The sequence below is a fragment of the Apteryx mantelli genome, chromosome 8 (assembly GCF_036417845.1).
Source record: "Apteryx mantelli isolate bAptMan1 chromosome 8, bAptMan1.hap1, whole genome shotgun sequence".
NCBI classification, from domain to species: domain Eukaryota; kingdom Metazoa; phylum Chordata; class Aves; order Apterygiformes; family Apterygidae; genus Apteryx; species Apteryx mantelli.
In genome coordinates, this window is record NC_089985.1 from 10010246 (window position 1) to 10025631 (window position 15386).

Genomic DNA, 15386 nt, shown 5'->3' on the forward strand with positions numbered 1-15386 from the left:
TTTCAAAACAGAGACGGTAAGAAATACAGGACAAAGCACGCTGGATCTAAGATGACAAAAACAGTTGTTCTCCACTAGGACTAAACACCGCTTAATTCGTATCACGGCAAACCCAGGTGTATTTCTATAATCTTCAGCAGAAGAGACAGCTCCTATGAACAGTTCAGGATCATACACTCCTGTAACCACAGCTTCCAGCAAAGAAGTCAATTATATTTTAAGAAATGGCCTCAAAAAACACATCAAGCACATGCAGTACGTGTTTCTCTGGATAAAGAGAGACAGAGACAGTGTGGCTTAGTGCGCACCAGATTTATTACTTCATTAGTGTTTATTTGCAGTGAGCTGGGCTCAAATCCCACATTCATGTGCTATCTAAAATTAATACAGATGAGTTTTCACAGCTCCTGCTGCCCTCCCCACTCCAGAATGGGTGATTCCCAGGTTCAACATGAACAGTGGTGGGCTTACAAGGAGGAGGTCGTCCCTGTCCCCAGCTACATGGTCAGTACATCAGTCAACTCTACTCTTGGGAAAAAACACGGAGCATTATTACGGGAACAACAAACAACTGCAGAATACAACCAAGATGTTTCTGAAACAAAAACTCAAAAGTTCACAATGCACATCCCAACAATTCAAAATTACTGTTTTACAGTATGAAGTCGAACATGAACCTAAGAAAAAGCAAAAGCCTCCAGTGAGGGGAATCCTTTCATGCTAAATAAGGACATTTGTATATGATTTTCAGATCATTTTCTCTCCTGTTTTTGCCGTTGCTTGACCAAATTTATCCTATAAAATGCTGGAGCCAATATGCAAGTTCCAAAACAAGGCACAAACAGAAAAGCACTATTCTCCTCCTATTCTAATCAAGGAAATTTCACTCTAAATGACCAAGGCTTTCCACAAGCCCATACTTCAAAAACTGGTTAGGCTTTCCATTATTTGGTGAACACGAGAACATCAAACTTGGCCAGAGCAGTCTGCTTTATACAAAGTCTTTGTTGGAAGAAACAGGCAGTAAGGACTCGGACAATCAAACTGAGAAACCAAGAAACTAGGAAAAAAAAAAATCATGTATGCCAGCATTACATTTTAAGGGTTTGGCTGACAAGGCTAAGTCTCTGCCAGTGGGGGTAGTGAGAAGGGATGCAACTTCTCCTCTTCCTCCTGAAGTTAATTTATATGCTATCTGCAGATTACAGGTAAAATGATTTTTTTTTTTTAAATGGATCTGAACCAGTCTTTCCTTCCAGTATACATAATATTTCTGATCTTTCCTACAGTATTTCTCATTATTATGAGTAAGTGGGAAACAATACAGTTGTCTCATCTGCCAGTTCCCCAGACTATACCTCTCTGTTTAGCTTAATATTCACTTCAGACAAAGTACATCTAGAAAGTTCAGTAATGCAACAAGCAGCTTGCTTCTCTACAGCTTTAGCAACCAGATAAGAGATTAGGAAGTGATTATGATATATAATAATATATAAGAAACAGTTGTTTGAAGCACCGTTTCCCCTCACTGAATTCAAAACAACTTGTAAGGGTGAACACAACTGATCAGCTGCATAACCCTAACGTTAACAGTATCGTTTCTGTCCAAGACCTACTCACTAATTTACTAAATAATTTGCCCTGTGAGATTTTCCTGCTGTACTGGATTCCCTTCCTTAGAAAATACTGATATTATAATTCTGGTGTATCCTATATATCTAAAATAATTACATATTCAGGGAGTTTCAATTCAGACATAAGATGACTTTCAAAGTAGTGACTGTTTTTACTTCATGCACCTAGGTTGTCTAGCTCATCTAGCATTAGTTACAATTAAATCTGGACAACACACCAAAAAGAAACCCAGCTGTCTTTAAATAGGTTAAAATGATACAAAAACACTGTTTGGCTGTTGGAAAATCACCTATTTTAATAAAGAGTGTCTCAAAAGCCCTATTTTTTGATTTAATAATAGGCAATGTAGTTGACATTAAATTGGCCAGAAGTTCCCGCATTCTTGGACACTTTGGGGTTTCTGTATTGATATCAGAAGGACAGAAAAGGTTAGAAAACCTTCAGAACAGGCGCTCCAAAGCTAAGCACTAATTATTAATGTAGAATCCTCCATAAACTAAAGCTTTTGCAGACAGAGTTACCTGCGCATAAATACTTCTGTACTAGTACTTCCATTTCACCTAGAGGTTAAATTATCTGTTCAAAATCTTGTGTTGGAAAGAAAAAGAATTAGTTCATATTTTTTCCACTTCATTTAGACTCTGTAAAACATTAAATCCTGCCATTAAAACTGCTTAATTAGGAGCACTAGAGCAAAAGGCTGATGTGATTCATGAACTATGACTACTAAATGCTGGTGCCCTGGCAGAGCTTGCCATAGGTTAGATGCACCCAAAAAATGAAAAATTAATGGGAGCCTGCTCTGACGATAACTGAAGCAGCGTGTCACTTGTTAAAGGGGATGAGGTTACAGAACCCCGTTCAAGCAGCCGTGACAGCAGAGCACCAGCACTGAGGGTTCTGAACACCCTCGGTGCGGGATTTCTGCTGCTCTATTGAAGCCGACTTCAAAGGTGGTGGTTAGCCCAATGCTGATGGCTTCTGAAAACCTACCTCACTGTCACTTGCCTTGCCCTTCCTGGTCTGACACCAGGCTCCTCCTTTTGCACCGACTCCTAAGTGTTGAAATATGTGTCTTTTCCCCTGTGGCTCCTACCATCTAAGTGATGCCCTTTATCTGCTTCATACAACATTGTCTGACTGAATATCACCCAGCTTACTGAGATTATCCAGAATTGTTCAAACCTCATCTCACAGGCACTTTGTGGCAACCAGAGACTTCAGCAGATAGCTGGCACTTCCAGGGGAGAGGAAAAAAAAAACCCATCATGAATGTAAGAGTAGAAAGGACGGCAGAGGCTGCTCACGCAGTCTTCACGACTGACTCAGATAGGAGACTGGCTTTTGTTGGAGCTTGAGATTCAGGCAATAGATGCTGGCTCAGTACACAACGTACCTTCAAAACTTGCCTGGCTCCTACAATGACTCACTGCTTTAAGGGGTTTCTGCTTCAGGCTCACTATACAGGGGATGAGAAAGGGGAAACAACATTATAAAAGAGGAAATGTAAGGGATGGTCCTTACCCAAAGGCTAAGGGCTCTGGAGGAAGAGAAGAAAACCAGCTTGCCTCCTTTCATCCCTAGGACGATGGAGGGTGAAAGCCTGTGAGGTCGACTTCTCCCACAGAAAGACAAGACACAAAAAACGAGCATGGGGAAAGGGGAGCTCGCAACTCAAAGTAGGTTTCCATGCTTCCAGACATCATCTGAAAAAATCCAAACCTTACAACAGTCTAATCAATTATTTAATCAGTGTTTCAAGAACCCATCAGGATATATCAGAGTTCAGAGCAAGAGGCCTAACAGAAGCAGTGCAGAGGTTTGGTGGGGAAGGGAAGAACTGACAGTCGTGCAATTATTTAATTCTAAACAGAAATGCTCTCTGAATATGAATCTGCTCTTATCCTCCCCCCACCTCAGTATGTAACTTAAGGGGTCTCTGAGTATTACCATAACACAGACAGTTTTCTATTAAGTGGTACCGTTCGGGATATAGTTTGTACGAAGGGCCACACAATACACACAAGGTACTAGCTGAAGTGCAGCAGTAACATTATGCATGGTTCAGTAGGGAGTTAAGGATGGAGATGGGAATGAAGTCCGAGTTCCAACTGAATTTCCTGACTTGTGTTCAGCTATTACAAGACTTGGACTTGAATAAAGAATTGATGGATACTAAGGCACCAGAGGCCCAACAGGAGAGAAACATCTACTTAAAAATTTATTGACAGCTGAACAGAGACTTCTTGCTTCCCCCGTTCACAAATGTGTATCATACCAATACAATTCCCGACTGGCATGCTCTTATTTTTAAAGCCTAGGAAACAACAGGCGCCTACTCACACCTCTGTTTACACCAGCCATGAACTGCAATCCGTTATCTGTACAGCTGCACCACTGGGATCAACTGGTGAAGCTGTCATGTTAACAGTACTCCGAGTCACGTCGACTTTTAAGTCATTCACCAACTCTAAAAGAGGTGGCCATAATAAGGAAGGCCTCCGACCCATCTCCATCATGCTTTCTACTTCTGCGGACATTAGAAGAGATGCACTGGTGAGCAAACAACAGCTACAAAAATCAGAGAGTAAATGCTGCCTTCATTCAAGAACTATGCACAGCTTTGATCTGCCTTCGCTTCAAAAAACACCACCCCCTTGGCAATTTTCTGTGGTTAGGCAGAAAAAAAATATATATATATATATATATATATATATATATATATATATATATATATATATATATTCTTTATACCTCGCCTTGCAGGAGGAGAGAGAAATCGAGTTTGCAAATGTAAACTTAAAACCAACAAGGAAAAAAACAAGCCACCTACACTCCTTGGAAAGGCTATTCTTAAAATAGAAGCTCGAATGATATCAGAGTTTTGCAGTACCACAGGGGACCTGAACTTCCAGTGCTGAACAAAAGCAACAGACTCATCCCCTCTATTCACAGAGGCTGTAAGAGCAGCTGCTCTGCATCTAGAAAAGGAAGAGTTAAAGCATCCATTTGCACACTGACTACCTATTGCCATGCCACCTTGAGCCCCGAAACAGGAAAATAAGTGGTGTAATACACCTTTTTCCCCCCAAATGCACTGGACCTGAGGAGGACAGTGGATAGAGATCAGTGTTATCAGTCGGCTGCCCAACACCCTTCACCTCTGCCCACGCTCGGCTGCGACAGCAGTGCTGACTGTCAGACCACGTAAGCGACCGTCGTCTGCACAGGAAGAAAACTCAGAGGGATGCCTGGAGCTGGGGAGAGATAATACTGAGAGAGCACTCACCAATATTTTTTTCTTGTACAAAACAGATCCAAAATAAATTAAACACTTTCTCCTAAACCCTGCAATTTGCATAATCACATTACCAAGATGGTCTTACACATGGACTGAAGTGTCAAAACACTGAGATTTCAATATAATGCATGAACCATTAATAACAGAATATGATTCTTTTCCATGAAGATCTCAGCAGTTGGATCCAAGGGTTGCGATGAGGAGTAAACAATCATTACAGCCACCTGGGTATTTTCTTTAATTAATATTCTTTAGTGACACCAAAGATAGAACCCCAAAGTGAGCATTTGGAAAGATATGGGTATGAAAGAATACGAGCACATTCAGCACAAAGCTGCGCACATACTGAACTTGTCGTAACATTTGTCTGCAAGGTAGAAATTATTCTGCATATAAAAATATAGTTTTCAAGCAACTTAGTATATGAGACTGGAAAGTGTTAAGCAGCTAAATAAAACTGAAGTCAAAGAAACTTTCAGTTGAAAAGGTCACAGATGGCCAGAAAGAACAAGGCATGCAGCAGAGAGGAAGAGGAAGCCATCACAGAGACGGCGAGCTTCACAGCACCCATGCTACGCGGCTTAGACGCATTCCACAGAAAGGAGGAAAATCTTTGAAAATCTTCAGGGTAAAAAGCAGAAGAAACCTGACCAAATTCAAATTGCAAAAGCTGATCATTCTCTGCTTGCCATAAACCGTTAGGCATTTTGATCACAGGAGAGAACATAAAGACTGCTGCATTTCCAAGATGAAGCACTTGTGCAATACTACGCCAGAGAATAACCTGAAGAATACCAATTTGAGAGATGCTGCACACAAATGCTACGGGCTAATTTGAGAGAGGTCTAGCCTAGCTGTGCAGGCTCCACAGGTCTATGAAAGAAAAGATGAGCCAGAAAACAGCTGATCCCTGCCATGGAAATACTCCCTTTGGAGTTACTCACACCGCTATCTGTGCAACCACCAGGAATCAGAGGGAGACCAAGGACAGTTTGGGTCTAACCATTTAATGCAGGCATTTCTCTTAAGCTTTAGATTACTTCTTAGGTATATCTTAACTGTCATCTGAACAACCATTTGAGAATACTGCAAAAATAAAAGTGAGTTTAAATTGTAAGTTAAAATTCTCAGCTGTTTGGAAATGCTAAAAAAAAAAGTAAACTTTTCAGCAGCAAAGTGGAATGAAAAATAAAGTCTCACAGTCATCTTCCCCAAAACTTCCACTGAAATTAATCTTTCAAGTTACAAGAGATGCGGCTACAGTCAATACAAGTTATTTAGAAGGACACTGAATATGCATTTGGTTATTTGGGAATGACAAAGGAGGTTTCATTTTTACTGTTCATAAGTCATCCAAATTAATTAGTGCTTAAAAACAGCAATGAATCACTTCCTGCAATAATCTATACTGGGGAAATTAAATCCAGTGAAAGGAGCCAATTTGCTGATTGTAAGTTATCAGAGTGCCTGACTAGCTCATGTGTATGTTGTGTACCATTTATTAGGCTACTGGGAAACAAAGGATGGATACTTCTTATCAGTGACCAGATTGTGTGCTATAAAATGACCAGTTTATCATAGAAAAATTAAGGTTTCTAAAGAATTCAAGTAAAACATTAACAAGAAATAAAGCTGAATGAAGAAATAAGCCAGAAATCATTTATTCAAGAAATAAGCTGAGAAATAAATGGAAAAAAGCTTTTTTCTGAAGAGATGCACCAAAAACCTGTTTGAAGAGTGTTTCCATCAGGTTAACAAAGAGAAGTTCAAGGATACAAGACTAATTATGAAGACACTTCTTGGTTAAAATCTTCAATGCTGTTCTCAAAAGATCTGTCTCACCTCCTCCCCACCCCCAATAATATAAAGCTTAACCTTAGCTAATTTACCTGGCATTTTCCTGCTCTTATCTGTATCTCCTTGCTGGTATCAAAGCCCCAATATTTCTGCTCTAGAAATCTTTCCCTGGCTAGCCTGCTTATCTGCAGTAATGAACACTCGCGCAAACAGCTACAAAATTAAATGGCTTCTTTACAGCGATTATGATAGATTGAGCCATGCTTAAACTACATAAACAAATTGCTTCTGTGTTCAGCAGTAATACCTTTTTGCTCTCCTGGAAGCAGGTTGAGCATTGGTTGCTCTTTTGAGCTGTTTCTGTTAGAAATACTAGGTGTAATCGGGAAAGGTGGTAGTGTTACTTGAGATGTAATACAAGAAAAATGAATGAGGTGCACCTTGAACTCTGGAATACGGCAAACCTGGTCTGAATGATGGGTATCCCCCTTAGGAAAAGGGGAAAACATCATATAGGACATAAGGGAAAACTCATCTTCTCTAAACACTACCTGTATCAGCTGTCAGTCCTACATAAAACTAGAGGTACCCTCCCAAGAGAAATAAAAGACACAGCTACCTGCCCAGCTACAGTGAGCTACTACTGTAATTTCCCTTCCCTAAGCAAGAAAGTCTTGAGGATGTTTATGTCCTCATGAAACAGAAGAAAGTACTTAGCAATCTCAAGACCAGATCTAGGTTTCAAATAAAGTTGGCTAAATCTTGCTTAGGTGCTAGCAACAAAGGATGACACAGGCAATATCAGAAAATCCTTGACTTGTGAAATAAAAGGATTTGGTTCATGGAAGGTTCTGAAATGCATCCCTAGCTCTACTTCTAACTCACTATATTACATTATCAGGTCACTAAGGCCAAAAATTTCCGGAATCTCCTTCTACTCGTAAACATTGATCAATTTTTTGAGGAGAATAAGTCATTAAAATAAGTGCAGCAAAAGTTTGCTTCCTGATGTACACACTGAGAAATTTTTGAAGAGTCCAACATAAGAACATTAGTATACAAGCTACTACTCATTTCTAAATATTACCTAAACGTAAGAGCTGGAAAGTGAATAAGCCTGATGCAAAATGGTAATGAGCATGTACGGAGAACAATTTCTCTAACTCATCATCTCATTATGGCTTTGACACACGTGGAAAGAATGTGCTGTCCAGGCCTGTGCAGCTGGAGAAGTGACAGCTATAGCAGAAAAGTCTCTGCATCTTTGTAAGCGACGGAAGACCAAGATGAGGAGAGGAGAGAGGAAGAAAAAGAAATCTGGCAAGGGCTGCTGGCACAGCTTGACTTTGGCTCAGGAGGAAGTAAAGCTTGAATCAAACAAAAATAGATTTAGGAATGAACCAGTGACATTTTATCTGAAAGTTTTCGTTTGGTTTTAATTAGGATCCAGGATTCTGCACTGAAACGCATGAAGGGAAGGAGTACACGTACTTATGCTTCCCAAGATAACTGACAGATCTGAAACTTACTCATCTCTTCTCAAAAGGTTAATTACAAAACTATCCAGGAGAGCGGCACCACGGGGAAACAGAAGAGAGGCTGTTCCAGTGGGGAGTCCTGAGGAGGAGCTGGCATGCGGCGCCTGTATCTCCCTCCATCGGAAAGCCTCCAGGTAGTAAATTGAATTGAACGCACAGTGACCACTGCCAGGGAGACAAACACGATGGTTTTGTCACACGTACCCTGCAGTAGGGTAGGATTCATCACCACCCAGCAGTGAAAATCTTACGTTTAGGGAAACTAAGGCAGAGTGACTCTCTCAGGATCAGTCTGCAATTAAGCCAGAAATAGGACGTAGGCTCCTACGCATCCTGATAGCACTGCAAGGCAAAAGCCTTGTCTAGTTCATCCAAGCATCACTAAAACACGTCAGCTTTTAGGAAAGTCTGTATATACAAAGCCCATTTGAAGAACCTATTCCAATTTAAGAAATGTTATCAAAATGGAAAATAAGAGTTTCAATCTTTGAGCAAGACTCCATGGATATGTGACCTTTGTCTGTGTAGTAATTTAATTTACCAAGATCATGAGAAGAGTCTCAATTAGGTCTGAGTAGACCACTGCACCACTACAAGGGGGAGAGAGATGTGCAGATGCACTGATGAAGAGTACTTCTGATGCCAGGGAAAACTGGAGGTATGATACAAGGAAACATTAAGGCCTCTTGGTAAGAGCAAGTTGCACTGGTTGCTCAGTATGTAAAGCAAGACGGCAGGCACTGCAGAGAGGGGGCAAAACACTGAAGCAAAACACTCAGATCACAGCAGCTTTTTGCTACTTTCTTTGCAAACTAATGCCAGGTAACTGTGGTTGCCACAGGAGAAACAGATACTAATTTAAAAGAAGCCCCGAGAAAAGTAGAGGAAAGAGACAAAATCAGAATGGCAATAGGTTCTGTATGCTGAGGTCTGACTATTTTTTAGTGCAGTCTTCATATGCCTGATTTAACTGTTACTAAATTGTTCTATTTTTGTTGTACAAAATTTTTCATTTTAGTTATGATTAATTCTTTGACAGCCCTTGGTAACTGTTCAAAAGTTTCTCAATTGCTTAAACAGAAGGTTTGTCAGAGTAAAAACATGATAATCAGAGGAAAGACTTTGATAAGAACTGGAGGACAACAGAAATAACACAAGGGGTGGGACATTACTCTGCTGCCTACTGAAAAGCTGCACGCGAGGTTCAAGTGGGCAGGACAACCCAACAGAAAATAACGCAGTAAAGAAAATTAAGAAAAGAACATTTATAGATGCACAAGTTCCTGCAGTACATTTTATTTAGCAGAAATATGGATTATGCAACTTCCAATATCCACTCTTCATTTGAGACATGACATCTGTGTATACTAAGTCCTCCTAAATTCCTGACCAGAAAAAAGATAGCAAAGCTATGCCATTTAGTCCCATTTCTCCCATTCAAACCAAAGCAGCCTGCTTCCAAATCATAAATCAAAGGTGCAATCTTTGAATTCAGATGCATGTTTTTTCAAACCTAAAAAAGGTTTAGTTTTGATTCAGAAGCATCTATCTGAAATAAGTTTATGCCAGAGACACTTGAATCACAATTGTGGGAGCAGTTTCTTCATATTGAAATAGATTGGTAGATGTTAACCTTCCAAAATGCTGTCTTTTTGACTGCGATGTCTCAGGACATCAATTAGGCAACATTCCATTTTAGCTATTTGAAAGATTACATAGAGAGAATGATCTCCCCTTTTCCCTCTCCCAGCAAACCAGCTAAGAATCTCATCTGCAAACACTTACGTACAAGAGTTATTTGCTCAAGTTTTTTATGAAAGGTTTTCAAGAACACTTGGGATTTAAAAGCAGCATTTTTATTCGCCAAAGCAATCCCATGCCTAAGGGACACTCTCACAAAAAGTGCATCAGGTATGCTTGCAGCACTAGCACACACATCACATATATCTGAATTAGCTGTCACCGAAACGGTCATCGAGTTAACTGCAGCCTGTGCTTACCTCATTTACATATTTACTCATCTACCCATAGAGCCTGTATTTCAATGAGCCAGCTCATATAGACAGGTAACATTCAAATAAGGGTCCACAGTGAGTATCTAGGAGCCTATACGTGCCTTCATTAAACCAAACAAAAACCCCACTAACGCACACACAAAAAATCAAATGCAATGCTGGTTTTGGGATTTTGGAGGCAAAAGTAAAGAAATTCAGACACCCAGGTGGAACAGTTAAGAACACAACATACAGCAGCCATGTCAAGCCTCTTATCCCTGGGCATCCCCCTCCCTCCCAGGCCAGGGCATTTCAGTTATTCTGCAAATCTTCGCTTTCTAACATTGATCTGCTCTGCAATATTCATAAATAGGAAATCCCAAGCGCAGTCAAGCCTTCAACAATGCCATTTCCTAAGTGATCAGGAGGCATTCCTTTAGCACCCATCTGAGGAGCCAGAGCAGAAAACTTACCCCATCTGGTAGTGCCCTCCAGCATACAGCACTCACAAACTCGTTTGTGTCATCTTCTTTCCGGTCCTTGTCCAGGACACTTTTGACTGTGTCAAACTTGAATGTCAGAAGTGTCTTTGAGAGGCCCTTATAGTATAGGTAAAGGGAATTATTTTCGCTTCCTAGAAATAAAAAGTAAATATACAGGATCATGTTCTAGAAGCACGCACAGATAAATAAGATTTCTTAGCTCTTTCACTGTTTAATTAAGAGACAATAGAATTCCTCCTCTTAGTTATCATCTCACCACAAATGGTTGTGGCGCCTTGATAACTCGGATTGCTCCACAGCAAACGTTCAGGATGCTTAAAAGCGGATCCAGGCTTTATTAACACACAACTGCGGTATGCAGAACACTTGCAAAATATACAGGATCCTAACCTGACTCCACAACTTCCACAGGGTGTAGCACTTTGCCTGAGCAGAACAGGGCATCTACACAACAGCAAGAAACACTGTTACAGCCAGTATCCTCAATGTTACAGCCATGATGTAGGTAGGATTTTCACAGTTTTGTTTGTGGTAATCAAGTATGACAGTTTAGTCTGTGGAGGTTTGAGTAAGAGGGACTAAGTGGAGTACACTTGCTTTGTTTTTAAATCCATCCCAATTTCTGCCTTGCAAGCCATACAAACATCAGAAAATACACAATGTCCTCTCATAAGCGCTGGAATGGGTGTCCTACACATCCCATGGTGATGAGCCTGTCACTGTTTTCTCACCAAGACCTCTGGATTTAGAGGTTTAACAGTCCAATTTATGCAGTAAAAAGACAAACTGCCAAAGGAGTTACTTTTTAAGGATGATGTGGTCTTCTAGAAAGCTGTTCAGAGTGAGGGTGTTATGGTTTCACCACGCAGAACACCATACTAAATGACAACTGCAGGACCACTCAAATGATCCAGGCTACTGCACTTCCTTATAGAAAGCTGCAGGAGGATCTGTCAGTCATCACCTTAAAAGACATAAGTCATAACAGCAGCAACTATGTTAGTAGTCAAATTTTTGGTGACAGCAAGTCTGAATCATCATGTACAAAGAACCCACCTGAAATGGAGGAAACTAAGTACAGACTCCTTTAGCTTAGGACTCTTTACACCATCCTCTGGGAAAGGGAGGGGAGGGTGGAAGCTCATAATAATCTTCTACAAGAGTCGTTCTGGCTATTTGGTACAATTCCTTGTGTGCTTTGCAATTGGAGACGCAGCAGCTCTGTGGAGTCGCATAAGCATTTGACTGGATGGCTGCTCTACTCACCACAGGCAATGTAGTCTCCGTTGGATGCCAGCCCTACGAAATTCTTCTCATTGATGTGACCCTTGAAGGAGCGCAAGCAGTGAGGCTTCCCTACGTTCCACAGCTTCAGCTGACTGTCTGTTGACCTGAAAACAACACCTAAAGTTACACTGCTGCCATATGGCAGGTAATCCAGCTTGAAACACTGCTCCTTAATACCCTGCTTGCAACGTAAGCGTGGGAAGTCTTAGTGCACTCCAGGAGATTTATCCCACTTTCAATCATATGCAACTCTGGCTGAACTCAGAAGGGTATCACATTATTTTAAAAGCCTGTCAAAATGCATTACGTGTTTGAATACAAAACTTCCCTGAAGTATTACTCTTCCTTTCCACCTATTGATTATGGAGTCCTCCACTGAACTAAATAGCCTTTGGGCCATCATTGCCTCCTCCATATCCTCACCTATGCAGGACATGCTGAATGTATTTTTTTAACCTCTACAGCATAGCAAAATCTGTTCCTTTCTGCCTGTTGGCTAAAATTCTCATTCATGCCTTTACAGGATTCAAGGTAGGGAGCAGTTTCCTCCTCCTCCAGCTGCCCTGAAAGCATGATGCCCAATTCCAGTGATTCTGTCCAGTACCAATCAGTGGCATATAAAAACCTATGAGGGTGCAGAGTTTTTATTAGCATTAAAATTGATGTGGCTTTCTCATATGTAATTGAGACTGTATGAATACAAATATAGGTCTCAAACTTCCATTTTTTTTCACCTTGACAGTAAAGCTAAATATAAAAGCCTATTGGGATTATATCAAAATTGATGTTTTTCACTGTTATCCCATATGCAAACATGCCTGCATGTAAAAAATGTTGTTTTATTTACTGTGAGCAAACATTTCCCCTTTGGCAAAAGGAAGGAAGCGGAGATAGTCATCTCTGTCTGGAAGAGCTCAGTTGAGATAGGAAGATTGCAGGTTTCAGAGAGATTCAGGATCAATTTATTCCCCCCATCTGAGAGGACTTGAACCTCTCTTACTGCCCAGGAGTTATTCTCAAGCACTCACCAGGCTCTGCAATTCTAGCACTCGATCACTTATGGTGATACAATGCACAGTCTGAACAAATGCTCACAGTGGTAGGGACTGGAGCCCCACCTTTGAGGAAAGAGGAGACAGCAAACAAATAGGTAGTGCTATTCCCGTCTTAAATTTGAGAGAGAAAGAGAGAGAGAACAGGACCAGACAGCCTCCTAGGGCAGGGTGGCAGTTAATGGTCCCTCAGTACAAGTCATATCAAACTTGTTTTTTCTGAGTATTAACAGTCAAAGGAAAAATCCAATATCCATAAAATATTACCACTGACGTAACATTAGTCCTGTACCAATGTCACATTTACCTAAAAATATTCAACATAAGGGGAGAGACGCACCTCATGCTATACTGCAAAACCCTTATCTCAGACCTGACAGCTGTAATGACAGAGGAGTGATAAGGGAGCCGCAGGCAGATTTGTTAGTCATTTGTAATAGCAGCACGAGGTCAGATCAGAATGAAGGCTGTGATATTTATCTTTAGTACGGTGGCTTGAGCAGAAGTAAGTTTCTGGTCTTAAGTCTTGACCACGGGAACCCTAAAACAGAGCGTTTGGTTTCTATTCCCTATCCACATTCGCTGCTGCCCTATGCTGCAGCTTACTTTCCCTTCCTTTCTCTTCTACTTACCATCACAGCTCATGGAAAGGGGAAAAAGATGCATGTTACTTTTTTCTGGCCCAGAGGTCCATGGATTCACCTCCTGTGCTATCAGGGCAGCAATATTATTTTTAAAACACTTCTTTTAAAAGCTTCAGAGTCACCTGGAGAATAAACTTTTCTGGAGGCAGGATAAAGCAGCCAGAGACTAATCTCTGGTCTCCAAACTGTTAGATTCCTGTGACAGCTTCTGCTATTAGCTAACCCATCAAGAAGATCTTTGATATAGGCACTTAACCTCTGTATTTTGGTATTATACATTCTAAATCTTTTCATTAAAATATAAACACTTAGAACTTATTACTAAGGGAATGCTTTTACTGTTAACAAATTCCTATCAAGCTCTAGCCTTGTCTTCATTGCTTCAAGTAAGTGTGCCATAAAAGAAGAAAGTTATCTGCCACTGTACCACAAGGAGGGGAAAAGGCCATTGATCCTTCCGATGTTACACTACTCTCTTGGTTTCACACCTTTTCCAAAAAAAATCATGGATGTGCTGCTCTGTTAGATCAGCCTCTCTGTAAGTCAGCACTACAATCAATAGATAGTGCTAAACTCTCAGGGCAAAATAAATCAATGCATCTATAAAACAGCTCTAGCTAGAAAGCAAGAGAATCTGAATATACACATATTTTTCCTCAAAAGGAATTAATACTTGGTTCTTGGGAAACAATACTGCTGTCTTCTCTCCTCTACCAAATTTTCAAAAGACAGACATGAAAAACAATCTTCTCTTCAGCATTTCTTTCTGTACACACAGAAAAAGATACGCAAACCCCCCAGTCAGTTCCCTCACTCTGTTGTTGCCTGCCCAAGTCTGACAGCTCTATCGATATTTATCCCAGGGAATAAGCATTCTCAGATGGCCAGCTCAAATGGGACAGGGCCCTTTGGTCCTGAAACATCCCACATGTGACATGGCACTTGATCATGGCTGTAAAACATTCCCTCCCTCCTTCCACTTCTATTAAATGCCTTCCTCTTATCCAGATTTGGTCAAAGCACAAATTAATTTGCTCTGTGTTCTAGGTATGAGTTTACACCCGTATAGAGAGCTATAATGTTAATGGAAATAAGAAAGGAACTAATTAAATATAAACAGTATCGGAAATCACTAGGGAACCTTCCACCACACAACTGAGATCAGAGTAACTCACTAACAGCTGAATACTCATATGTACAGCTTTAAATGCTCTGCTTTGGCTCCAGGCTTCTAGAGCAAGCTGTGTGAAAACACAGGACAAAACTGAGATGGATAATCGTCTGCTCAGTCAGAAGCAGCAAGCGTACTTTCTGGGGCTAGATCTTCCCCTGTGATCCACCCCTGCTGCCCTCAGGTGTTACACATGAGCATGTTGAGATCAAACATTCTCCCAGCAGCCTGCGGCCCCCTGCTTGTGTTTTCGCCATCACGTAAAAGGGGCTCACCTCTCTTTCATTCATGAGAGGCTTGTGCCGAGTCACGCAAACAACCTCTCGCCACGTAATCCAACAGACATGCTCATTCCCACAACATCGAAAATGTAGCGCAAACTGAGACAGCCGCATTTGGTTTTGGGGCAGACATGTCTGGCCACGTAATTGAGCAGAAGCTGTAGAGTTTTATTCTTCGGTGTC

General features: G+C 40.9%; 1 protein-coding gene across 2 annotated transcripts in view; it reads right to left on the minus strand.

Moving 5' to 3' along the window:
- The window catches only part of COP1 (COP1 E3 ubiquitin ligase), a 136778-nt gene that overhangs the window by 22552 nt on the left and 98840 nt on the right, over positions 1 to 15386 (minus strand). For both annotated transcript variants that reach the window (XM_067300581.1, XM_067300582.1), the window contains exons 17-18: positions 12035 to 12159; positions 10739 to 10899 (exon numbers count right to left, since the gene is read on the minus strand). In XM_067300581.1, the coding sequence (XP_067156682.1) occupies positions 10739 to 10899; positions 12035 to 12159 (286 nt within the window). The remainder of the gene's footprint in view (positions 1 to 10738; positions 10900 to 12034; positions 12160 to 15386) is intronic.